Raw genomic sequence first — 26,230 nt, forward strand, 5'->3', positions numbered from 1 at the left:
TATGCTAAATAAAATCGCTTACATTTACGAAAAAAATTTCAAAATAAAAAAATTTAATTAAATTAATTTAAAAATATAATTTTCAATAAGCAGTTTTGTTGTTTGTTTGTATGTAGTTAGAAGCAGTATGCGTTACGCCATCAAAATATTCCAAAGTATAATTCGCTGTTCCGTACTTTGCTCAGTTTCGTTTAGCATTATTGTTGTTTATGACGATGGTTATTCTCATGTATGTGTGTTTGTGTGTGTGTTTGCAAATGTCTTTATAAGCATTAACTGTTTTTACCCTAATCAGCGGCGCCGCGTTCAGCAGCCGTTACGAGTAAAACGCTAGCAGTATCAATAATAATAAATTTCTTAATCAATGATCACAACTCTTATTTTAATATGTATTGTATATAAAAAAATTGAATGCTCATTTAGTGTTTTCAATTTTTTTTTGTTTGCTTTTTCTTTTTGTTTTTGTTATATTTAGTAATTGTATATGAAAATGTATAGTTTCAGTATTTGTTTTTGTTTTTACTTATTTTTTACTCTCATTAGCAAAAAACTAATAGATTTGAAATTCACAAGCTCAACTCCCTTTATTTATTTATTTTTTTTTAATAAAATTTTATTTTTTCATTTTTATTTGAAGTTAAAAATTTTATTTCCTTTTTAGAATGTTAACTTTGCGCATTTTGATTTGTAGGCATTACTTTTAATGGAGTGTTGTTGTTGCATTTTGATTTTATTTATTTTTCATTTATATCCTTTCGATAATTTGTAGACTTTGCGTTTTTCTTTTTGTTTTTTTTTTTTTTTTATTTTCACCCAATCTCAGTTAACTTTATTTATGTATAATTATTTCTTAACCCTTAAACATTTGTATACATACATACTATAGTTGAAATATGTATAAAATTCGCGTTTTGATATCGAAATTAATGTGTAATGTGTATTTATTTCAATAATTTTTTTTAGGCATGTCACCAATGCATCTATACACCTGTTTTAGTGTGTAGAGAACGCAGTGGCATACCGTTAAGTGGCTGCATTGCAAAGGAATCTCAACTCATGTCATCTCATGAGTGTGTGTATTTGTGTGTACAAATGACTGAGCATTGTGTGTGTGTGGAATCGTGTTTTTCGTGTAATCTACTTATTGCTTTTATGTGCGTCTTGTATATTTGTGTGTTGGTTGCTTGCAGATTGTAGTTGTAGATATGTATGTAGTATGTGGCTTGCATGTATATGGTGTTGGAGGATCTCGAAGCATCTTAGTTTAGTATTCAGTGGCACTCACGTTGCTATTCGCACTAAAGAAGTGGCTGTAATGAGAGAGAGAGAAAAATTTAAATTAATTAAAATTATATTAGCATACAAAAATACTTTCAAATTTAATTAACATATTTTCTGGATAGGCCCTGAAACGGTTTAAGATACAGCTCTTTTGGAGAGACCCTGCACCGGTTTAGGGTACAGCTTTTCTGGATATGCCCTGAAACGGTTAAGGATACAGCTCTTTTGGAAAGACCCTGCGACGGTTTAGGGTACAGCGTTTCTGCATAGGCCCTGCAACGGTTTTAGCTACAGCTATTGTGGATAGGTCCTGCTACGGTTTAGGGTACAGCTTTTCTGGATAGGCCATGCATCGGTTTAGGGTGCAGCTTTTCTGGATAGGCCCTGAATCGGTTTAGGGTACAGCGTTTCTGGATAGGCCCTGCTACGGTTTAGAGTACAGCTTTTCTGGATAGGCCCTGCAACGGTTTAGGGTACAGCTTTTCTGGAGAGACCCTGTAACGGTTTAGGGTACAGCTTTTTGGATAGGCCCTGAAGAGGTTTAGGGTACAGCTATTCAGGATTGGCCCTGTATGGTTTAGGGTACTGCTTTTCTGGATAGGCCCTGTATCGGTTTAGGGTACAGCTTTTCTGGATAGGGCCTGCAACGGTTTAGGGTACAGCTTTTCTGGATAGGCCCTGCAATGGTTTTGGGTACAGCTTTTCTGGATAGGGCCTGCAACGGTTTAGGGTACAGCTTTTCTGGATAGGCCCTGCATCGATTTAGGGTACAGCTTTTGTGGATTGGCCCAGCAACGGTTTAGGGTAGAGCTTTTTTGGAGAGACCCTGTTACGGTTTAGGGTACAGCTTTTTGGATAGGCCCTGCTACGGTTTTAGGGTACAGCTATTCAGGATAGGCCCTGTATGGTTTAGGGTACAGCTTTTCTGGATTGGCCCTGTATCGGTTTAGGATACAGCGTTTCTGGATAGGCCCTGCAACGGTTTAGGGTACAGCTTTTCTGGATAGGCCCTGCAACGGTTTAGGGTACAGCTTTTCTGGATAGGCCCTGCAATGGTTTTGGGTACAGCTTTTCTGGATAGGGCCTGCAACGGTTTAGGATACAGCTTTTCTGGATAGGCCCTGCAACGGTTTAGGGTACAGCTTTGTGGATTGGCCCTGCAACGGTTTAGGGTAGAGCTCTTTTGGAGAGACCCTGTAACGGTTTAGGGTACAGCGTTTTGGATAGGCCCTGAAGAGGTTTTAGGTACAGCTATTCAGGATTGGCCCTGTATGGTTTAGGGTACTGCTTTTCTGGATTGGCCCTGTATCGGTTTAGGATACAGCTTTTCTGGATAGGCCCTGCAATGGATTTGGGTACAGCTTTTCTGGATAGGCCCTGCAACGGTTTAGGGTACAGCTTTTCTGGATAGGCCCTGCATCGATTTAGGGTACAGCTTTTGCGGATTGGCCCAGCAACGGTTTGGGGTAGAGCTCTTTTGGAGAGACCCTGCTACGGTTTAGGGTACAGCGTTTTGGATAGGCCCCGAAGAGGTTTTAGGTACAGCTATTCAGGATTGGCCCTGTATGGGTTTAGGGTACTGCTTTTCTGGATTGGCCCTGCTACGGTTTAGGATACAGCGTTTCTGGATAGGGCCTGCAACGGTTTAGGGTACAGCTTTTCTGGATAGGCCCTGCAATGGATTTGGGTACAGCTTTTCTGGATAGGGCCTGCAACGGTTTAGGGTACAGCTATTCTGGATAGACCCTGAATCGGTTTAGGGTACAGCTCTTCTGAAGAGACCCTGCAACGGTTTAAGGTACAGCTTTTCTTGTTAGGCCCTGCAACGGTTTTAGGTACAGCTTTTCTGGATAGGCCCTGCAACGGTTTAGAGTACAGCGTTTGTGGATAGGCCCTGCATACGGTTTAGGGTACAGCTATTCTGGATAGTCCCAGCATCGGATTAGGGTACAGCTTTTCTGGATAGGCCCTGCATACGGTTTCAGGGTACAGCGTTTCTGGATAGGCCCTGCTACGGTTTAGGGTACAGCTCTTTTGGAGAGACCCTGTAAGGGTTTAAGGTACAGCTATTCTGGTTAGGCCCTGCAACGGTTTTAGCTACAGCTTTTCTGGATAGGCCCTGCAACGGTTTAGGGAACAACTTTTGTGGATAGGCCCTGCAACGGTTTCGGGTACAGCATTTCTGCATAGGCCCTGCATAGATTTAGGGTAGAGCTTTCTGGATAGGCCCAGCAACGGTTTAGAGTACAGCTTTTGTGGATAGGCCCTGCATAGATTTGGGGTACAGCTTTCTGGATAGGCCCTGCAACGGTTTAGGGTACAGCTTTCTGGATAGGCCCTGCAACGGTTTAGAGTACAGCTTTTGTGGATAGGCCCTGCACGGATTTAGGGTACAGCTTTTCTGGATAGACCCTGCAATGGTTTAGGGTACAGCTTTTCTGGATAGGCCCTGCGACGGTTTAGGGTACAGCTTTTCTGGATAGACCCTGCATAGATTTAGGGTACAGCTTTGTGGATAGGCCCTGCACCGGTTTAGGTTACAGCTTTTCTGGACAGGCCATGCAATGGATTAGGGTACAGCTTTTCTTGATAGGCCCTGCAACGATTTAGGGTACAGCTCTTTTGGAGAGACCCTGCAACGGTTAAGGGTACAGCTTTTCTGGATAGGCCCTGCAACGGTTTAGGGTACAGCTCGTTTGGATAGACCCTGCAACGGTTTAGGGTACAGCTTTTCTGGATAGGCCCTGCATAGATTTAGGGTACAGCTTTGTGGATAGGCCCAGCACCGGTTTAGGTTACAGCTTTTCTGGACAGGCCATGCAACGGATTAGGGTACAGCTTTTCTTGATAGGCCCAGCAACGATTTAGGGTACAGCTCTTTTGGAGAGACCCTGCAAAGGTTTAGGGTACAGCTTCGGTGGATAGGCCCTGCAACGGTTTAGGGTACAGCTTTTCTGGATAGGCCCTGCAACGGTTTAGGGTATAGCCTTTCTGGATATGCCCTGCAACGGTTTAGGGTACAGCTTTTGTGGGTGGGCCCAGCACCGGTTTAGGGTACAGCTTTTCTGGATAGGCCCTGCAATGGATTAGAATACAGCTTTTGTGGATAGGCCCTGCATAGATTTAGGGTACAGCGTTTCTGGATAAGCCCTGCAAGGGTTTAGGGTACAGCTTCGGTGGATAGGCCTTGCAACGATGTACCCTGAACCGTAGCAGGGCCTATCCAGAAAAGCTGTACCCTAAACCGTAGCAGGGCCTATCCAGAAACGCTGTACCCTAATCCATTGCAGGGCCTATCCAGAAAGCTGTACCCTAAACCGTAGCTGGGCCTATCCACAAAAGCTGTACCCTGAACCATAGCAGGGCCTATCCAGAAAAGCTGTACCCTGAACCGTAGCAGGGCCTATCCAGAAAGCTGTACCCTAAACCGACGCAGAGCCAATCCAGAAAAGCTGTACCCTGAACCGTAGCAGGGCCTATCCAGAAAGCTGTACCCTAAACCGATGCAGAGCCAATCCGGAAAAGCTGTACCCTAAACCGTTGCAGGGCCTATCCAGAAAAGCTGTACCCTGAACCATAGCAGGGCCTATCCAGAAAAGCTGTACCCTAAACCGTTGCAGGGCCTATCCAGAAAAGCTGCACCCTAAACCGATGCAGAGCCAATCCGGAAAAGCTGTACCCTAAACCGTTGCAGGGTCTCTCCAAAAGAGCTGTACCCTAAACCGTTGCAGGGCCTATCCAGAAAAGCTGTACTCTAAACCGTAGCAGGGCCTATCCAGAAAAGCTGTACCCTAAACCGTTGCAGGGCCTATCCAGAAAAGCTGTACCCTAAACCGTAGCAGGGCCTATCCAGAAAAGCTGTACCCTAAACCGTAGCAGGGCCTATCCACAAAAGCTGTACCCTAAACCGTTGCAGGGCCTATCCAGAAAAGCTGTACCCTAAACCGTAGCAGGGCCTATCCAGAAAAGCTGTACCCTAAACCGTTGCAGGGCCTATCCAGAAAAGCTGTACCCTAAACCGTAGCAGGGCCTATCCAGAAAAGCTGTACCCTAAACCGTAGCAGGGCCTATCCAGAAAAGCTGTACCCTAAACCGTAGCAGGGCCTATCCAGAAAAGCTGTACCCTAATCCATTGCAGGGCCTATCCAGAAAGCTGTACCCTAAACCGTAGCAGGGCCTATCCAGAAAAGCTGTACCCTAATCCATTGCAGGGCCTATCCAGAAAGCTGTACCCTAAACCGTAGCAGGGCCTATCCAGAAAAGCTGTACCCTAAACCGTAGCAGGGCCTATCCAGAAAAGCTGTACCCTAAACCGTAGCAGGGCCTATCCACAAAAGCTGTACCCTAAACCGTAGCAGCGCCTATCCAGAAAAGCTGTACCCTGAACCGTAGCAGGGCCTATCCAGAATAGCTGTATCCTAAACCGGTGCAGGGTCTCTTCAGAAGAGCTGTACCCTAAACCGTAGCAGGACCTATCCAGAAAAGCTGTACCCTAAACCGTAGCAGGGCCTATCCACAAAAGCTGTACCCTAAACCGTAGCAGGGCCTATCCACAAAAGCTGTACCCTAAACCGTAGCAGGGCCTATCCAGAAAAGCTGTACCCTAAACCGTTGCAGGGCCTATCCAGAAAAGCTGTACCCTGAACCGTAGCAGGGCCTATCCAGAAAAGCTGTACCCTAAACCGTAGCAGGGCCTATCCAGAAAAGCTGCACCCTAAACCGTTGCTAGGCCTATCCAGAAAAGCTGTACCCTAAACCGATTCAGGGCCTATCCAGAAAAGCTGTACCCTAAACCGTAGCAGGGCCTATCCAGAAAAGCTGTACCCTAAACCGTAGCAGGGCCTATCCACAAAAGCTGTACCCTAAACCGTAGCAGGGCCTATCCACAAAAGCTGTACCCTAAACCGTAGCAGCGCCTATCCAGAAAAGCTGTACCCTGAACCGTAGCAGGGCCTATCCAGAAAAGCTGTACCCTAAACCGTAGCAGGGCCTATCCAGAAAAGCTGTACCCTAAACCGATTCAGGGTCTATCCAGAATAGCTGTACCCTAATCCATTGTAGGGTCTCTCCAGAGAGCTGTACCCTAAGCCGTTGCTGGGCCTATCCAGAATAGCTGTATCCTAAACCGGTGCAGGGTCTCTTCAGAAGAGCTGTACCCTAAACCGTAGCAGGGCCTATCCGCAAAAGCTATACCCTAAACCGTAGCAGGGCCTATCCAGAAAAGCTGTACCCTAAACCGTAGCAGGGCCTATCCACAAAAGCTGTACCCTAAACCGTAGCAGCGCCTATCCAGAAAAGCTGTACCCTAAACCGTAGCAGCGCCTATCCGCAAAAGCTATACCCTAAACCGTAGCAGGGCCTATCCACAAAAGCTGTACCCTAAACCGTTGCAGGGCCTATCCAAAAAAGCTGTACCCTAAACCGTTGCAGGGTCTCTCCAAAAGAGCTGTACCTTAAACCGTTGCAGGGCCTATCCAGAAACGCTGTACCCTAATCCATTGCAGGGCCTATCCAGAAAAGCTGTACCTAAAACCTGTGACCAGATTCTCTCTATTTAATATACGTCTCTTTTGTTTCATTTTTAATTGAAATATATTTCAAGAAATAACACAATTTTTTACAAAATTGTTTGATTTCTTAAATGAAAAATATTTTCTATAATAATTCATCAATAATACACTCAAGCAAGTCTGCTGCTAAGCCATTCAATAACACCAATTATTTGTTTTGTTAAATTTCCAGTTATTTTGTCAACCAAAAAATATTTTTAATGTTGGCTGACGTAATTATTGCTTTTTCCTTTACTTATACTTTTAATGGCAATCAATAAATTGTTACTATTTGCATATTTAATTATTTAAAGTCAAATTTTTACAGCTTGTGGTCGTGCTTGACCTATTGAGAGCGCGATACGAAATTATCGAAAATGCTCAATTAGCCAATAAGCGCATTTTCTGAGAAAAAAAAAAGGAGGAAATATTTTTTTTAATTTTTGTATAGTACAATAATTGTCGCGCTTAAATGTTGACGATTATAATAGTCAGCGTTATGTGGCGCCACAAACTCAGCTGTAAAATAGAACGCAAATAAAAATATGCGTAATGTGTGTAACAATATAAGGGCAACCAGTTTTTTATATAAATTTATGTTATGCACAATATAGATATGTATGTATATATACTTGTGTATACATTGTGACAAAAAAGCGCCTGGATTTTACGGGTTTTCGAAGCCCCCTCATCAAATATGCTGAAACGCACATTCCTCGTCAGCCCATCTGAGTTTTGCATGCAGATAATTTATTTTCTACCAGGCACGCAGAAGTAAGCATCAAAATGGCATAGAGACTTCTTTTGTTAAAATTCCAGTAAAAAAACGGGTTAGGAGATATATTCAATATTTAAAGTCTTCAGTATTTCCTAAAAACTTAAATAAATTTTATGTGTAAGGAATGGCAGCCGAGTTTTTAATTTGTATTGAATCCATAATGCAATTTTTTTCACAATTGGTGGATGATTAGTATCCAGCTATTCTGTTTGATGGAAATCAATTTCACTTGCAAAAGTCTATGCTATAGCTAGTTGAGACTATTTAGTTGTTTTCAAAGCACTTAAGTATTTCTTATTTACATATGCCATGCTAATTAGCTACTATTCCGTCTAATCACGGCTGCTGGCCGACATGTCGTATGAGTAACATTTAATTGATTAAATTAAAAACGGAGGCGACGACTGCGATCAATGTGGCAGCGCGCTTTATGGTGTGACACATTTGTCACTTACGCTCTTATTAATTTTCCGCTTGTTTTGCTTTTAAACTGCAATGAGAGTTAATGCATACAAGTGCACGATGCATATGTATACGTGTGTGTATGTGTATTTTTGCGCTTAACAACAGAAATGTGCGAGCTTTTCGGGATTTCCATTCATACTTTTTGCTACATTTACCGCCGTTGCTGCAGTTCATTCATAAAGCGGAAGTTACTGACAGATTATAGGTACGCATGTGGAGATTTGGTTTATGGCAAAGTGAATGCTTAAACATAAATGTATGTATGTACAAGTATACAAATATTTATAAATGTATACATATACCATACCAGTATATGTAAGTATGTTGAGATAGTAAATTATGAATGAGCGCTTGTGCCTAATTTCCGTGCTGTCTCTAATTAACCAATATTTAGCAAACAAAATAAACGTACAATTGTTCAAACCAACAACAACAACAACACAAATAGCAAAAAAGTTGTGGAATTGTGCAATATATTTATGTCACCACGGCTATGACGCTCATTGAGCTAAATTCGCTGATAATGAATGAAAGGCACGCAAGCGCAACATTTGGCACAAACTCGTACACACACACACTCACACAAGACCATAAGCATTCACTTGCGATAAATTAATCTACACTTAGCGCGTGTGATTCATGCAATCAACAGCAAAATGAAAACAACACAGCACATGTGGACATATTTATATGCAAAGAAGCTCATAAGTATATACAAGTATGTACACATAATAGGGTATGTAGGGTATACAGCGTAGAGCATGAATACAAACTACAAAAGCAAAATATGCCAGAAATTTCTCATTATCTCATTCAAATATTTCGTCTTTCAAAGCGGCAACAAGCGCTTTGCCTACTGCTCTAAATAAGATTTTGAAGCTCAGCCTAACGACTATTTATACTGTGTGCGCACACTGCAGCTACGGTATAAATAGCAATTGTTATCAAAATAGAAACAAAAATATATAAATTAAAAAAAAAAAATAAAATAAAATAGAACTAGAAAAAACGTAAAGTAAAATCGAAACTGTAATACCCTTCGCATATAAAATGGTTTCCATACGATACGAGAATTTGATGTGGATTGGTCAGTTTGTATGGCAGCTATATGCTATAGTCATCCGATCTGAACAATTTCTTCGCAGATTATACCATTGTCTTAGACAATAATATACGCCGAATTTCTTGAAGATATCTCCTCAAATAAAAAATATTTCCATACAAGTACTTGATTCCGATCGTTCAGTTTGTATGCCAGCTAAAATATATAGTTGTCCAATATTGGCGATTTCGAAAAACAAGCAGCTCATTGGTGAGAAAAGGGCGCGTACAGAATATCAGATAGATATCTCAAAAACTTAGGGTCTATTTAACGTATATACAGAGAGACTGACAGAGGAACATGGCTAATTATTCCTTTATTTTCACGATTCCTTTTGGGTATTACTAACTTTGGAAGTTGACTTTAACAACTGTTTCGAGGCTTGGAAAAAACGTTGACACAAGTATATTGGGGCCAAGGAGGACTACTTTGAGGGGGACGACATAGATTTTGAAGAATTAATTAAAAATTTTAAAATTATGAACAAAGTCTTACTATTTTATGCCCATAGTAGTATCCCTGGTGCTTCTTCTTTTTTAGTGGCGCGGTTATAGCTGAATTTTCAATCGCGCGCCATTCGTTCTTCTTGTTAAGGGTATAATAAATTAGAATAGAAAATAGAAAAAAACACACATCGCCCTTCCTTCCAAGCAGTCGCTCATCACTTTCCAATAATGAAATCGGCGCTTGTAATTAAAAGTGTACGCTTTTTAGCTGATAAACAGCGCACAAGATGAGTTCTGGTTTCGAAAAAATTACAACAATAAAAATAAAAACCAAATGTATATTTCCACATGTGAACATGTTAATAATTTCAACATTGAAACGAAAAACTGTTTCTCGCTATTTATGCCGCCACAACTATTAACACTCAATTTGTTTTTTTTTCTCCTGAGAATAAGAATCAACATTTACGTTTTGTTGAAAGCAGCCGCCAACGCGCTTGGCGACACACACTACTTTTTAATGAATAAATAAATATACATATATACATACATACATATATTTAGATACTTATTGTTTGCCACAGATGCGCAACCAAGCAACTGGCGGTTGAAACTAGCTGTCGACGTCGCCGAACCACAAGTCAATTTGGACGGAATTTTGTCAAGTGTTTTGTAATTGAAATTGAAATTGAAATGGAAATGTCACAAAGCCGACGACGACGAAGACGGCGATGACAATAAAATGATCTCAGCGAACTACTTTTTTCTACGGCAGTTAGATTTTTTTCTTCTGCACATGTGCTTGGTGTTGTTGCTATAGTCTTTTAATATTTATAATGTGTGCAACAATGTACGCGCTACAAGTAACCATTTAAGTGATGATAAGATAAAGTAAATAAACAGACAATTTTTACATCACTAATATGCATATGTATGTATGAATGTATATATATAATTATAATAGCATATATGTATATTATAATTGTATATATGTATACATACATATATTATTTATACATACAAATATTAGTTGACTAATAGAAGGTTCACACAAGGTTCGCTCAGAGGTTAATTGAAGTAGGCAGTTGCATTTTATGTTCTTATCGAAGCCTGATGACGTTCGACTTGTTAAGACTGGGTGCAAGGTAGAGCATAGTAGAATAATTCGTAGTCTTGTATCTTCTAAATTCAGGTGGTAGAAATCTGCGGCCGCAAGGAGTAATAGATAAATCCGACTTTCAGAATTTGATAAACACTTATAGCATTGACTTTGGAGGCTTTCTGATGTTATGAATCTTGATTTATTCAACCGGTGGCTACAAAAAATAGCTAATTACGAGTATATTATATGAGGAAGATATATATTTAATGAGGAAGATATCTCAAGAATTTACAAAAAAATAAATAATAATATTTCGGTTTAATCAACTGAAAACTTGTTCAAAAATATATCCCTGGAGTTTCATTGGCTTACTCCGAATATTTTCGAAGAAATAGGTCCCAGAATCACTGCATTTCATGCAGCGGCTGTGTATGTAGGTACCAAAACCTTGAGGCTCGTTTCCTCGAAACTAACCCTTTTTATCCGGCCGTCAAAATCGCGAGCGAATTATTTAACCGATTTTCTTGAACTAAAGCAAACCGGAACAATTTTATACTTAAGTGCGTGACAGAGCTCTTTTCGAGAAAAAATGGTATTTTAACAGTTGATTAATTATTTTAATGCCTATAAATAAATTCAGTCCTACATCCCCAATTTTTAGAAATTCTCAACTATGCACTTGATAAAAGCTTCTTGATTAAAAATAAATTTACTTTTTTCGTTTCAGATAAGAAGCCTAGTCAGGAAGTTGACGGCCGAAAAAAATGTCAATCAACAGGATCGTTCATAGTTCCGCCGTTTTTCCTTTTCCTTAAAATAATTTTTAATTTATAGTTCAATAATAACTCTTAATATGTATGCAAAAAAATCGGTTGTGATATGTTTTTATTCTCCTATAAGAAAAGAGGAAAAAAAGTACCTTTTTTGACGCTACTAGAGGTATCAGCCCCTTAAGCGAATGGAAGTAATGAGTGAAAAATGAGAAATATAAATAAATATAATTCAAAAAATGTATACTAAAAAATTATCTATAAGGAATAAATTGGAAAAAATCCCCATTAATGTGGTATATTTATTTATTTGATATGATTTTTTTTCAGTTTTGGAATCGGTAAGGTATAAAAAAACATGGTGGTACAAATCTCACGTTTTTAAGTAAAAAAAAAAAAATTTAGTGTCACATTTCTTTAACTTTGGGTAAAATCTGAAATTTCGCGAAATCTTAAAGAGAAGAAAAAGTTGCTTCGTCGTGTTTTGTCACACTTTATGCAAATATATAAGTTACTACCATCAAACGACGCGTAATCAGCACAGCCGGTTATGGTTAACAAACAATAAAATGCAAAATAAAAAAATTTAAATAACAATATTGGCGGCAAAAAATTTGCAAAAGTCAAATACTGATTAAAAGCATAGTGTTGTATGTGTAAACAATTCAGCTTATCACTGCTTGTTATTTTCTTTTAGTGTATGAAGTATGAGTTTTTATTTGCGAACACATACATACTTGTACATAAGTATATATCAAGACCTAAAATACAAAATAACGCAACATCACTTTTTATAAGTTAACAGGTGCAGGAAAAATGTTTTAATGGAAGCCACCCATATTGAAAAAAATTTGAGTATTGGTTATAAAATGGTTATATGTTGGATATATATTGGTTATATATAGGTTATGTATTGGTTATATATTGGTTATGTATTGGTTATATCTGACAGCCAAAGCTGAAAATTTTATGCTACATACATATGTATGTATATGTAATATGATGTAGCGAATCGTAACCTATAAAAAATTCAATTTCGATTTTTTTCAATTTCGATTATAGGTTGTTTTGCATTTTAACTGGCGATATGTATGTATGTTAATGTAAATACGTATTTATGTATATATGTATAATATATTTTAATATTTGAAAAGCATTTCAAAGTCATTGAAGTTAGCATGCATTGGCATTGGTGGTAGGCGACAAAATAAAAAATTCTAAGGACTGGTCGTATTCAACAATCAGCCAGCACATTATACACGATATTTACGTATTATATATAATATGCATAAGTAAATGTAGATATAAAATAAAATACATTATTTATTGCCACATTTTATATTTCCATGAATATAATTATTTTTAACTTTTATTCTTATCAATTTTTTTTGTGTAAATGAGGTTTTAAAAACAAATATATCGCTGATTTAAACCTCAAACCACAAATTATATAAATGAACCATAAATTGCGCCACTTTTAGATCCTTTTCATTAGCAATTTATTAGCAAATTCGTAAGCTGCACTTCGGGGAACATGTTTATCTTATATAATATTTAAGTATAAATAATTTTTTGTTTAAATTCTACCTGCTTCAAACTATTTCACCAAAAAGTGTCACGTCATAAGGAAGCTTAAAAAAAGATTTTATTCTGCAACTAAATGTCGCAATACTCTTACAAAAAATAAGTCATAACATTTTTAATTTATGACAGCAATTTTTTGGAGATTTTGATTTCGAGTTTGAGATGTAGGCGTAGCAAAAGAACCGTCGCATTCGCTTCGCCTACACTCAAATAGTAACACAAAGAATATACAAGTGTCACAAATTTCACATAAATTGATGAGAAAAAAAGAAAAAATGTTAATGTCGGTTGTACAGCAGTTATACTCATAATACCCTTTACAAATAAAAAAGTTTTTTAATCAAAAACTTGATTTAGATCAATCAGTCAGTTTGTACTCGTACGACAGCTATAAGCAATAGTGATTCGACAACTTTTTTGAGAGAAAAGGAAGTGTTTCTGAGAGGTTCGGCTACCGGTGTGATTTTAAGAGAAAAGGAAGTGTTCACAATATCATATACAATTAGATATCTCTAAATTTGACATGACCAGCTCCTGTATATACAGACAGAAAGGCAGACGAGCACCGGCTAAATCAACTCAGCTCGTGGCGCTAATCATTTATATATATTTTTAATACGGTTCCCATCCTTCCTTTTTGGTGTTACACACTTCTTTTCAAACTTAATATGACAAAAGAATTAGTGGAATAGTAGGCGGCTGATCTGTTTAAAAAATATCGTTTAGTCGACACCTTAACACCTTAAACTCCGTTTAAGCTACAGAATTCGCCACTTAATATCAGCAATTTATGTGAAGACCGCAGATCTAAAAGCTATCTTCTGTATGCGCACCTCAATATATTAATTTTACAGCTCAGTTCATTGAACGGTTGGGGAAAGCAAATTTGAACATTTTATGATGCGAATTTATGGTGAAGAAAACCTAAAACGCCTACACAAAAATAAGAATAGAATTAGCAAACAACCACTTAAAGAACCTGTTGTCTAAGACTCTGGCATATGAAGTATGTGGATATGTGAGTTTGAAATCAATAAAGTATTATAAAAAATAGTAATAAAAAAAAGAAAAAAAAATAAGAAATACGAATAAAAAATAAAAAAAATCAAATTAAAAAGTAAAAAAAAAATATTTAAAAATATTAAAAAAAAATATATATATAAAAGCAAAACACAAGTTAAAAAAAAAAATAAAAAAAAAAATTTTAATTAAAAAGAAATTAAAAAAAAATCAAATTAAACAAAAAAATTAGAATAAAATAAAAAAACAATGTTTTTAATATTTATACTAGAACTGCAAACAATCTAAAACATAAGACTCTGGCATCTGAAATATGTATGAATGTGGGTTTAAAGTGAGCAAAGTATTATAAAACATAATAATAAATAAAAAAAATTGGAAATAAGAAATAAAAATATAAAATAAATAAATAAAAAGTAAAAAAAAATTAAGGAAAAAATTAAAGAAAAAAATTAAATTAAAAAAAATTAAAAAAAAAAAATTAATTAAAAAATTAAAATAAAAATTTACATTAAAAAAAACTCAAATTAAAAATATCAAAAAACTAGTTAAACAAAAATGTAAAAAAATCCAAAACAAAAATTAAAAAAAAATTCAAATAAAATAAATAAAAAAAAAAATCGAATAAAAAATAAAAAACAAAATGCAAAAAAATGTTTTAAATATCTTTAATAGAACTGCAAATAATCTAAAAAATAATCCAAAAATAAACCACAGTTATCTACTTATTTCACACCTTCGCATATAAATGACATTTTCACAGCAAAGAAGACGAAATATGTAAGCAATAATTACAAAAAAGGTAAAGGCCATAAGGCGTCAATGGTGTTGAAGAATTTGGTGCTGTGACGCTGGCTACCTCTAAAGACGAATTGGTTGGGCTGCGCAATACAGGTAGCCGAACACTTGATATCCAACGAATTCTGCTTACAAACTTACATATAAATATATATATATGTATATCTACACATATACATATGTATGTAAGTATAATGCATAGCGAGACTGACCAAAAACCTGATATATAACTAGAGGAGTTTGTATATACATACATATGTATGTACATATTTTCAAGACGAATTTCAGCAGCAAGAAGTTGGTTGCTATAGTCCGACAGGTTTGCCTTAAAGTAGTTATCTGCATTTACATTTATCTATATGTATATATGTATGTATAACGAACGAGTTAAGACCTGTCTGCTGCGCGGCTTTTGCATTTTTTACCTATCGAACCCTTTATACGCAGTCTTAAGGTGTCTTTATGCCCACATAAAAGCTGGTAAAATTTGCATAAGAAAATGTTCAGGTTTTTTATTGCCTGCCACTTGCATTATTTATTTATTTATTTCAGTCTTCATACCGCTTTCTGCTTCACTAAAGTTATGGACTGGAACTTCTAAAAGCCATGAACTTGTTGCTACAAAAAATTATTTCAGTCATAGCCATTTTTTTTTGAATATTTTTTCTGGTTTGTGCCATGAACAGCGAGCAGCTCAAAAAATGTATAAAAAATTTAAACGAGCCTGTAAAACCAGTTTTACTGTGCACACACACATACATATGCATATGCAGGTATGCATGTACAAAGGTGAAGAGCAGAGCGCACCACGAATTTCACATGGAAACAGAATATTTCAGCAGAGTAGGGCAGAAGAGTGCGAAGAAGAAGCAGAAGCAGAAGACGCTGGCGAAGCAACGAACCAGCAAACCATCGAATCAGTGAAGCACTTCACTTAACTGCTCAAACGAATGCATGGCGAAGACAAAAGACTGTAGCAAACACTGTATAATGCATGCAAGCACACATACAACTATAAATATACAATACACACACACATATACACATGCAATGCCGCTCTGCATATTTAAGTGCCGCCAATGAAGCCAAATTGCTTGGTATAATAATTTGGGCAGAGCGTGAGCAGTAGTTTGAAACTAAAAGTTGCAGTTGCAACAAACCATCACTACTGCCGCGTAGCAAGCTGCTGCTGGTATTTGCAACCACACACACACACACAGCCAGTTAGCTTTATGCGTACAAGAGCGTGTACTGCTTGTAGCGCAGCGCATGAGTAAGTCGGTAGGTAATTTTGGATAGGGTTCACTGCGCCAAAACAGCGGCAACACAGAGGCAAGCAGGCCGGCAGCCACCATTTCTACGAAGAAACGTCAGCACTATTATGCGCATGCGCGGCGGCGATTATTGCAGCGCATTAGTGCTTGCAAGTTTCGCAATAAACACCAGTGAGAGGGGTCGCGTGCAACAACACAAACAGCAGCAGCTGTTCGCTGAAGAGTTCGCTATTCGCTCATGTCAAGCCGGTGGTGGCAAGGCAGGAAACACGTATGTACAGCCGTCACTGACGTGAGAGGCCAAAGTGCACAAGCGCTACCACGAAATTGCAGCATGGCAGTTGTAGGAAAATAATGAATGCAACGCAAAAGGCAAGAAAAGCAAAGCAAAAATTTTTCGTTTGAAGTCTCTTCAAACACAGAGCAGAAGTTGTTGGTTAAGTGAAGCCGAAAAAATTAAAAAATAAATAAAAATAATAATAATAATGGGAAAAAATTATTAAAAAAATGGAAAAAGAACAAACCAAAAAGAAAACCAAAAAATGTCGGTTGAAGAAATAAAATTAGCACAAAACAAAAAAGAAACAACATGTGAAAATTAAAAAAAAAATTAAAATGATAAAAGAATATAATAAAAAATTAATCAAAAAAAAAAATTAATAAATAAAAAAAAATTAATAAATAAAAAAAAAATTAATAAAACATAAAAAATATTAAAAAATGAATTTAAAAACCATAAACTGCAACTTGTTGATTGCGTAAAGCTCAATGAAGGAATAAAAAAATTTTAATAAAAAATTAAAACAAAAAAATTTAAAGCAGTAATGAAATTATAAAAAAAAAATAAAACCAACAATTAGCAAAAAAAATAATAATAAAAAAGTTTAAACTGACAAAATTAAACAAAACAGAATCACTCGGTTAGAGCACTCAGCAACAATGGGAGCACTCCACAATCCACTCAATGAAATTACCGATTGCTTTTTGGAGTTGCCCAGCTGTTGACGACTGGAGCGTAGTTAGTGGAAGACGCTCCTGCCTTTTGCGTAACACCAGGGGTGACTGTTTTGTCTCTGCAATTAGTTGCGCTGGTGTGCGTGCAGCGTATCGCGTTGCGTTTGTATTAGTATCAAATAAAATAAATTGCGCTAAAATTGTTTGATATACTCTCTCTTTTATATTAAAACTAATTGAGCGCAGCACTTTTTGAGCATTTTCTTTTTTGGAACTTCGTTCAGGAAATGTTTGCATGTTCATTGTTTGACCGCGAAATAGATTAGTACTAAAAATACCCACTTGTGGCTAAGTGGTAGAGCACGGTAACCACATATTGTAATGGGATTTTTGGGGGGTTTCTGTGCTTAAAAGCGAATTGATATTAAAAAAATATATATTAAAATGCAAAAATATGATTTTGAAAATTTTTCTTGTCATAAAATTTTATTAATTAAAAAAATTAAATTAAATATAAAAAAATTATTTAAAAAAAGTTTAATTTAAAAAAATTAAATTAAAAAACTTAAATTTAAAAAAAATTAAATTAAAGAAAATTAAAAAAAAATAATTTAAAAAAATATTAAAAAAAATTAATTAAAAAAAAACTAATTTAAAAATTCATATTTTAAAATTTCATATTTAAAAAATAGTTATTTTTTGTTCATGAAATTACCAACACATTATGATATTTCGAGTCAGATATGGTCTTGTTTGTAAATTTTTTCGGAATTCAAATTTCAGAAGTTTTATAATAATATAAAAAAGCATTTTCCAGGTTATTTTCTCAAAGACAATTATGGTATATAACCATATTGAGACCACGCTTTCATTAGAACATGCATTTTTATGGCAGACTGTAGGTCAAAAATATAAATAAAAATACATAAAAATTCAAGGTGAGCTTAAAATCTTTGAAAGAAACAAACATCAAAGTACTTTTTGTTGTCTTCGAGAAAAAAATATCATCCAAAATTATACTATTCGAAAATACAAGTATATTATAAATACAGATATGGTTGCATCCTTAATATTATACCACTGTATCAGGGTTCTAAAAACCCTTACTAACCTAAGAACGACAGAGAAATTTTTAAATGAAGCTTTCTTCTTTCAGAAATACAAAATACTTTGACACAAATTGTCGAGAAAAATCGCCATTAGAAATAATATTTTTGATTTTAAACATTACTGATAGGATTCGAACCTACAACTCAGAGATTAGTATTCACTTGCATCATCTATACGGCTAGGAACCGTTACTGATAGGATTTGAAGCTACAACTCGGAGATTAATATTTACTTACATACATCATGTAAGAACCGTTATTTAGTTGGTTTCGATAATCTAATATATTTAAGAGTTCCTAATCACATACGAAGTATATTGCTCAGTCAATCTAACCAAGTAGAAACAATAGACTAACGAAGCACTCTAAAGAGCTGATAAGCTATCGGTTATCAAACCACATATAATATAGTGGGATGTAGTATAAATACATATTATTTTAATCGTTTCCTAAAATGAGTAACAAGTTTAAATAATTGCAAGTTCATCATTAAACTAATTTACTGTTATATATGGAAAAAATATGAATTTATGAATTGATTATGAAAAAATACATACAGACAAAGGTAGTTATATATACAGTAAAATCTGTTTAGATCTACCCATCTCTTAACTCACAAATTAATAAAAAAGTACTTGCTACATACCCATTTGCGGCCACTAAGCGGCGAATTGTTCTTTGCTGCTCGAATGTTCGCCAATTTCACGCGCCAAATCCGATATCACCTCCTTATAGATCAATGGATCGATATTCTTGCCCAACTGATACAGCAGGAACCAATCACCGATATTACATTTATTTGCCACAGCTTCGACCTCATCGCTTTCGGCCAAACGGGAACGGGCACGCAACAACAAATGACGTAGTTTCGGGCCCATAATAACAGCCATACGATATACCAATGAAATGCCAGACAGTATGCTCAAAATGATGAACCAGAACCACAGGAATACATAGATTTTCTCATTGACAATATTCAGCGGCAACACACAGAGACCGTCGAACTTTTGCACCGAACCAGATGGACCATATTTGTGGAATGTACATTTGGTGACTTTCGGAAAGACACGCGCCATCGGATCGACACGTTGATCCGGTTCCATTTCGGTGAATTTCAATACATCACTGCCGTATGTAGAGAATTCACCATCCAAAAAGAAGTCCACAAAGAATATCTGACCAATAACATTGACGAAATTCAATGCTTCACAAACGAAGAAACGGAATGCATAGAAATTGTGACGTGTCAAATTGTTGGAGAAATATTCGACCAATATCTTTTTACGATCATTTTTACACTCCTCATTCACAATGGGACTATTCAAATCCATTACGAGCATTTTGAGGCGACCACCTTCCCATGATTTCCATAAATAGCGTGGCACATAGAACATAATGGCCTGGAAGAAGAGCACAAAACATACCCACTGATAGTATTTGTGATATTTCACCTCATCCTCGCCATCTATATGCGAACCGACGCCCGGTTGTACAACATCGCGCCCGGTAACACCGGTCAAACGTTCCGGTACGGTGAATGTAGAGTAAATCCAGCAATATGTGTCCATGACGCCCAATGGAATTTCATCGACAATACAATCGATGGGATCGCCAATGTATTGACGCGAGGTGACGAGCAGCGAGAAGGCGATCAATATGATCACCGTCGCCTTGTAGTGCATGCGGAAGACATTGTTATCGATGCAGACTTGATCGATCTTCAACAGCCCCTTCACGGAGCCGAATACATCAAACATTTTGACGCTTTATTGCTTATGTACACAACGCAAAGTTTTGAAATATATTAAACTGTTGTCCGTTATGATACGGGAATGTTGTTGCAAGTACTGTGTTACGACAAAGAGGCAGTAGTTTGGGAGTAGGCGCATGCAATGGTAATACTTTCGTTGCAGTTTTTAGTACACGCTTGTATTGCTGTTGTTGTATTTTTGTTACTTTACTTTCCACACAATTTTGCTTGCACGACGCATTGACGTTACCGCAGTTCGTTGCTTTATTTACTTATTATGGCAGTGTCGATCAGCAGTTTGGTTTCACGCGCCCAAAAAACACAGCTTTTTTCATTCAGAGTTTCATCAACCATGTATTTACTCTAAACAAATCGCAAAACATTTTCGCTTTTACTCAAATTGTCACACAACACAAAACTGTTTACTTCACGATAAATTGCATGGCTTTTGTTTTTTTCTTTCTTTTTTCGCTATTTTTTATGTTACTCTTGATTTAACCTCGCGAATTTCCTTTCGTCGGCGCAAAGTAGTGACACGCACAGCGTTTTGTTTAGATTATTGTATGAAATATTCACTGAATATTATTGAAACTTTATGGCCGCTGTTGATTTACTATAAACATTCGCACACTTGCACTTCCAATACAAAACGTTGTTCGTCGCCGAGGGGGGCCTGTCTGTCTGTCTTTGTGTGCCCCTGTTGTGTTGTTTGATTGTGGCTTGAGACACACTAGGTCCAACAACCGTATGTGTCTGTTCGTTTGAACACACTTTCTGTATGCTGTTTTATGTAATTACGCCGTTGCACCGCGGCACAAAGCGTACACTTCGAATAGAAAATTAAAACTGTTTAGTAGATTGCGAGCACCAGCGGACGCTGATAGAAAGGCACGTTGAAAAAGATGTATGAAAAAGTACACATATAGGTGACAAGCGGCAGGCAGCATAGCGCCGCGTTTCGTGGAGTTTTGAGTTGTTTGCCCGCCAATTGAGTGGCTTCTACGCGCTGTGCTTGTGTTAGTGCGCGTTGTGGTGTGAGTAAAGTCACACAGCTGACGACGGAACTCACTAACACATGCGAGCAAACGATTTGAACGCAGTTGTGTGCGTGTTTTGTGTGTGTGTGTTTGCGGTTTGCTACCGTGCTCCGCTGTCGCTCTGCATTAAGCCCGTTTCGGTGTCAAAGAGCAGGCTGAGCTTAAAGTGCTCACCGCAGCAACGCGCTTATAAAACAAAAAGGCGAGTGGCTTACTTATTTGCTCAGCGTGCTATATCTCACATTTTATTTAATTACAAATGGATGGACGGCTTTTCGGCTTAAAAGATGCTCGCTTGAAAATGTATCTCACAGCTGCAAACTCGTTTTTATACCAGTTTTTGAGTTGAGTGCATATTCGGAAAGGGTTTTTGTGGTTGTTGAGCGCGTTTTAACATCCCTGCTTCGCTGCTAGCTTCCTATATGTATCGCAAGATGCAAGCTGCCACACACTCATGTGTATGTATGTATGTATGCTTGTGTGGCTGTATTTTAAACAGTACCTGTGTAGCGAAGGTGTTGCAAGAACAGGATTTATTTGGAGTTCGTCTCACACATAAATACATGGTTTGAAAACCACAGCGCTGCCATATGTTCCGGAGAATTGTAAATTCTAGTTTTGGGTTAATGCTGGCGAAGCGAACTGGAGTCACTAAGGGACTGTATACTTTCAGTCTTTCACGACTACATTTTTCAAAACAACAGTTTCGACCTTTTGTGTTTGTTTATAGGACATTACAACAACTTATTATTCGAGGTAATAAAAAAGATGAACGCATGTCCTTTACTACAGAAATGGATTTCTATAAAACGTCGTTTATATAAAGGAACTTTTCACCCCACTATTTTTGAACTACTAAAATCAGTATTGGTCTGGATGGGAAAAATATTATTTTTGCATTAAATTGAAAGTAGCTTTTCTTCAGGAGAATTTATCACAAGCAAAACTATTTGACATTAATAAGAACAGCTTGTAATCACTTGGTTCTGGACCGAACTATTAGGTAGACGAATAAAAAGCTCCGAACTAAGCTACCGTAGCTTCTGATGATTCACTCTTAATGTGTGTTAGCCCAGAGTGGTCCTGGTGGAATACCATTCTTTTCCTATTGGCCGCAGCTGGCCGCTTCTGGGCGATTGCTTCCTTCAGCTGGTCCATTAGTTGACAGTACAGGTCCGAATTAGGAGTTTGGACGTAAGCAAGTGACTTATAGTAGATAATTCTGTGTCAATACCCCCAAAAAGATAGCAAAACTTTCTTGATCATCAATCCTGGTTTGGTTGAGACGGCTCACCGCGATTCGATCACGACCGCTTTCACTTGTCGTTATGTATGTACTTTCCATCACTTATAACCATCCATTTCCAAAATGATTCGATTTCTTCTTTTTCTTCTCAGACGTAGACACAGTTTATGCGGCTATAGCCGAGCTAACAACAGCGCGCCAGTCGTTTCTGCTTTTTGCCATGTAACGTCAATGGAAGATTCCAAGTGAAGCCATGTTTTTCTCCACTTGGTCTTTGCAATGGAGTGGAGGTCTTCCTCTATCTCAGTGTCATCGTATACAGCTCATCGTTCCATCGAATGCTGTTCGCCAATGCGCAAAGGACCATCAATCTTTCGGAGAACCTTTTTTTCGACAACTTGTAATGTCGACTCATCAGATGGAGGATGGTTTGGGACCGGTCACGTAAAAAACCCCCCAATAAAAAATTATCAATAGCCCCAGAAGAGAAATTCGGTTTATAAGTTTTTTATGTTAAATCGTCTGGCACCAAAACCTAGAGCTTATTTCTGTATCCAGACTCCTCGACAATCGAAATAATGCTTAAATTTCGAACTATACGATTTAAATTATTTTATTAATATTTTCTACGATAGAATTTCCAGAGCGCGTTGGTTCTTTTACATAAAAATTATCGAAACCGGCAATTTCGCCTTTACTGGAGAAAAACTGTCAAATATGACGTATTTTCTTTTTACTCTTGTATCGGTCAAGCAGTCACAAAACTGCCCGAAATGTTTAAAGCAGTACGAGTTTAAAACAAAAAACGAAAAAACAACTTTCTTATAATGAAAATAACACCCAAAACATTTAGTATTATATGAAAACAGTGGCAACCCATGAGAAACCATCTTTTGCTTATCTAAATTGTTATATATTTTCTCCAACTCACTAGCCACTTTACTGCGTTGTCTGACGAAAGAACTCATCTGCAAAGAGTTCCACTGGTTGTAGCTTATCTTTATGTATACATACACAATAAACATGCATATGTGTGTATATGAGTTAGTATGTAAGCAGGTATTCAAGTGGAAATATCTGCGATGCATTGAGTTGAAAAAATTCCTGGAAGTATGTTGCATGGATAGCAACAACAATGATAACAATATGCCACAGGTATAACCAAATATAAATTGTTCTTCAACATGTGTCTGTTTTATAATATCGGAATCACAGCATTGGAATTGCAGTTTTGCACATCGATCACTTGGTTTAAGGAAAACATAAAACGACATACATATCTGCGGTGGTCATTCATTTGTTGCATTGTTTCCAAATATAAAATCTGATGTTTATTTCCAAAAAATTTATTCTTATTCTTCTGGTGTTCATTGAGAAATAACAATATGTTTGGGACATAAGAAGGGTGTTTTGTCCCAAACTTCATGAAAGATAAAAAGAAAAATCCAAACATCGGTTATTTGAAATTTTCACATAACGTACGTCTAAAGAGTAGAAGGTTAATGTCGAGCCAAGCACACTTTGCGATTTGCACAACAAGCGCATTTATGCTTGGCTTGGCTTTGAGCGACCACTCTGCGGGCACCTTAAGGGGTTTACGGGTTTCAAAAAATCTTATTATTTTATAAAATTCTGCACCACCTCTAGAATATTTTCCTAAGTTTTCAAGATAATCCGAGTAATAGTTTCGGAGATACATCTCCGAAGTACGCCGTCTTTAAACACGTTTTTTCGAAACTGTGGTTTTGAAGAAGGTTGGCAAGATTTCTCTAGAACTACTCGGGTCTTTGAGAAAAAATTCTTAAAGGTTTGGACGAAGGATTTTTTTCCGATTACAACTATTTAAAAAAAATTGCAAAATTTTAATATTTTTGTTAAAAGGTCTGCCAAAAACCTATTTTTCAGTTTTTTTGCTTCGTCCATGTTCTCTGTTAAGGTTTTAACTAAAATACGTATTTCGTTCTGCTTTGGATGATGCTGTAAGGAGTTATACTGCCAACGCTCGCGTATCTTTTTCATGAGTGATCACCAGAAATGGCGTCGCAATGGCCGAGTTTAAAATATTTCCAAAAAATTCGGAATTTCTTTGCCAATGGTGAACCTTTGAAACAATAAAAATTCTAATAAAATATTTCATTTTTTATATGAGAAAAAAAATGAAAATTTTTGTGTTTTACCCGAAAAAATACACATGAACCCCTTAATGGGTTAATGCAAAAGTTGTAGAACTTTTCATTAACTACAATGTTGCTATATAAAAAATTTTCTATACGATGAGTAGTTTTGTCAGAAATCGAGTGAAAATGGCTATAACCCTAGAGCATTCAATCCCTTCTTTTTTCTCTTTTCGACCTCGGATCGTCCAGAAATTATTTTTCCTTTCATTTTTATTATTTTATCTTCATTTCCAAATAGGTTCAAATCTATGTATTATGATTTTTTAACTTTTCACCATTTTCAAAGGCTTCAGACCATTCTCAAGGTTGACTAAACCTTTCCATTAGAAAATATGTACAAGTACATACATACATATGTACATTATAAGTGCTTCCAAACGAAAGCAGAAATTTGAATGATACAAAATGAGGTCTTCATAACAATTATGCATAATACTCGTAAGTAATTGTCATCATACCTGTCTGCTTTCAAGCCCAACTATGCGTAGACATGAGACACAAATAAGTCTATTAAAGTAAATATTTTTGGGGAAAAATCAAGGTACTCATGCAATAGCTATGTACCATAAACTCATATCTGCTGGCCAGCAACGCTTTCATCGCTGCAACACCACTGACAACAAAGCGATATCAGTAGACGCATTATGTGTAGACATTTGCTATTGCCTATTTGCTTCTGTCTACTTCTACTTGGTGTAGTTGTTGCCAAATGAGCGATCTACCTGAGAGTCAACTGATAATATTCACGTTTCACCTCGAAAGAAAGAAAACTGAAATATTTACATTTTTCTTCTTTCTTATTACAAAGCTGCCATATCTTTGTGTGTGTGTGTGTATATGTGTTTGTAAAAATACCTGTAAGGGCACAAGTAAGAACGGGCTCGTTTGCTTGCATTGTGGCAATGCACTTTGACATACCTACATACCCGCTAAGAATTTTTGTACGAATTGTTGGGAAACATTTCGAAGCCAGTGTAGTACATGGCAGCGCATTTTTATAGTGTCTCTTTTACTATTGAACTTAAAAATTGTGTAACATCGGTGTTTAAGGGCACTACGACTAAATTTTCCTAGTTTACGGTATTGAATGTAGAAAAATTAAAAAGATTTGAAGAAATATTGAAAAATATCTTCGAAATGTCTTATTTGAGACATAAATTTGACCAATTTTTTCATATGTTCGCCACGAGTTCCTATTTGAAACAAATCACCACGCTAACTGGCGGTAGAGTGGGGTTGAACGCTCGTTTTCTTACGACCAACTTACCAACTTTACTATGTGCCATGAACCAACACCATAGAAATAAGAGTTTCGATGTGTTCCCTCTTTAATCACAACAACGACAGGTTATTAAAAAGCTGTTTGGAGAATAAGTTCAAGAATAAACTTGATGTTGGAATAACTCTCTAATTTAATTCTTGAAACAACTTTCTTTATGACTCTCTTCAAAGTTCTAACTCTAGCAGACTCATTGCTTAGGTTAGGTTAGGTTATATGGCTGATTCCTCAAAATGACGGGAGAGCACACTTAGATTGCTCTGTAAAGTCCTTTTCCAGATGAAAAACTGCTGTAGCTGGATATCAGCTATCGACAAAACGCCTTGAACCTGCCACAAATCTGCTTAGGTGCTTTTCTTCTATTCCAACTATTTCACCTGGAGGTCAAAAGTATGAGATCTGAGATGTTTTAAACTTGAACTGACAAAAAACGGGCTTTCGAGGAAGTGTTGAAGTGAATCTTATTCCAAGCAGCGGATGCAACTGGGTTGCTACTGGTATCCGGTAAA

At 36.9% G+C, this 26,230-nt stretch overlaps 1 protein-coding gene and 1 long non-coding RNA gene across 2 annotated transcripts in view; one reads left to right on the forward strand and one right to left on the reverse strand.

Moving 5' to 3' along the window:
* The window catches only part of LOC125778315 (uncharacterized), a 65,313-nt gene extending 53,376 nt beyond the window's left edge, over positions 1–11,937 (forward strand). The window contains exon 3 of the long non-coding RNA XR_007422627.1: positions 11,451–11,937. This is a non-coding gene — a long non-coding RNA (uncharacterized LOC125778315). The remainder of the gene's footprint in view (positions 1–11,450) is intronic.
* LOC105234264 (innexin inx2) lies at positions 646–21,210 on the reverse strand. The gene is made up of 2 exons (XM_049455223.1): positions 18,879–21,210; positions 646–1,310 (listed from the first exon to the last, which is right to left on the reverse strand). The coding sequence occupies exon 1, from the start codon at positions 19,987–19,989 to the stop codon at positions 18,892–18,894; it is 1,098 nt and encodes a 365-aa protein (XP_049311180.1). The 5' UTR covers positions 19,990–21,210; the 3' UTR covers positions 646–1,310; positions 18,879–18,891.
* Positions 21,211–26,230: the final 5,020 nt, after the last annotated feature.

Source organism: Bactrocera dorsalis, chromosome 4, assembly GCF_023373825.1.
Source record: "Bactrocera dorsalis isolate Fly_Bdor chromosome 4, ASM2337382v1, whole genome shotgun sequence".
In the NCBI taxonomy this organism is placed as follows: Eukaryota; Metazoa; Arthropoda; class Insecta; order Diptera; family Tephritidae; genus Bactrocera; species Bactrocera dorsalis.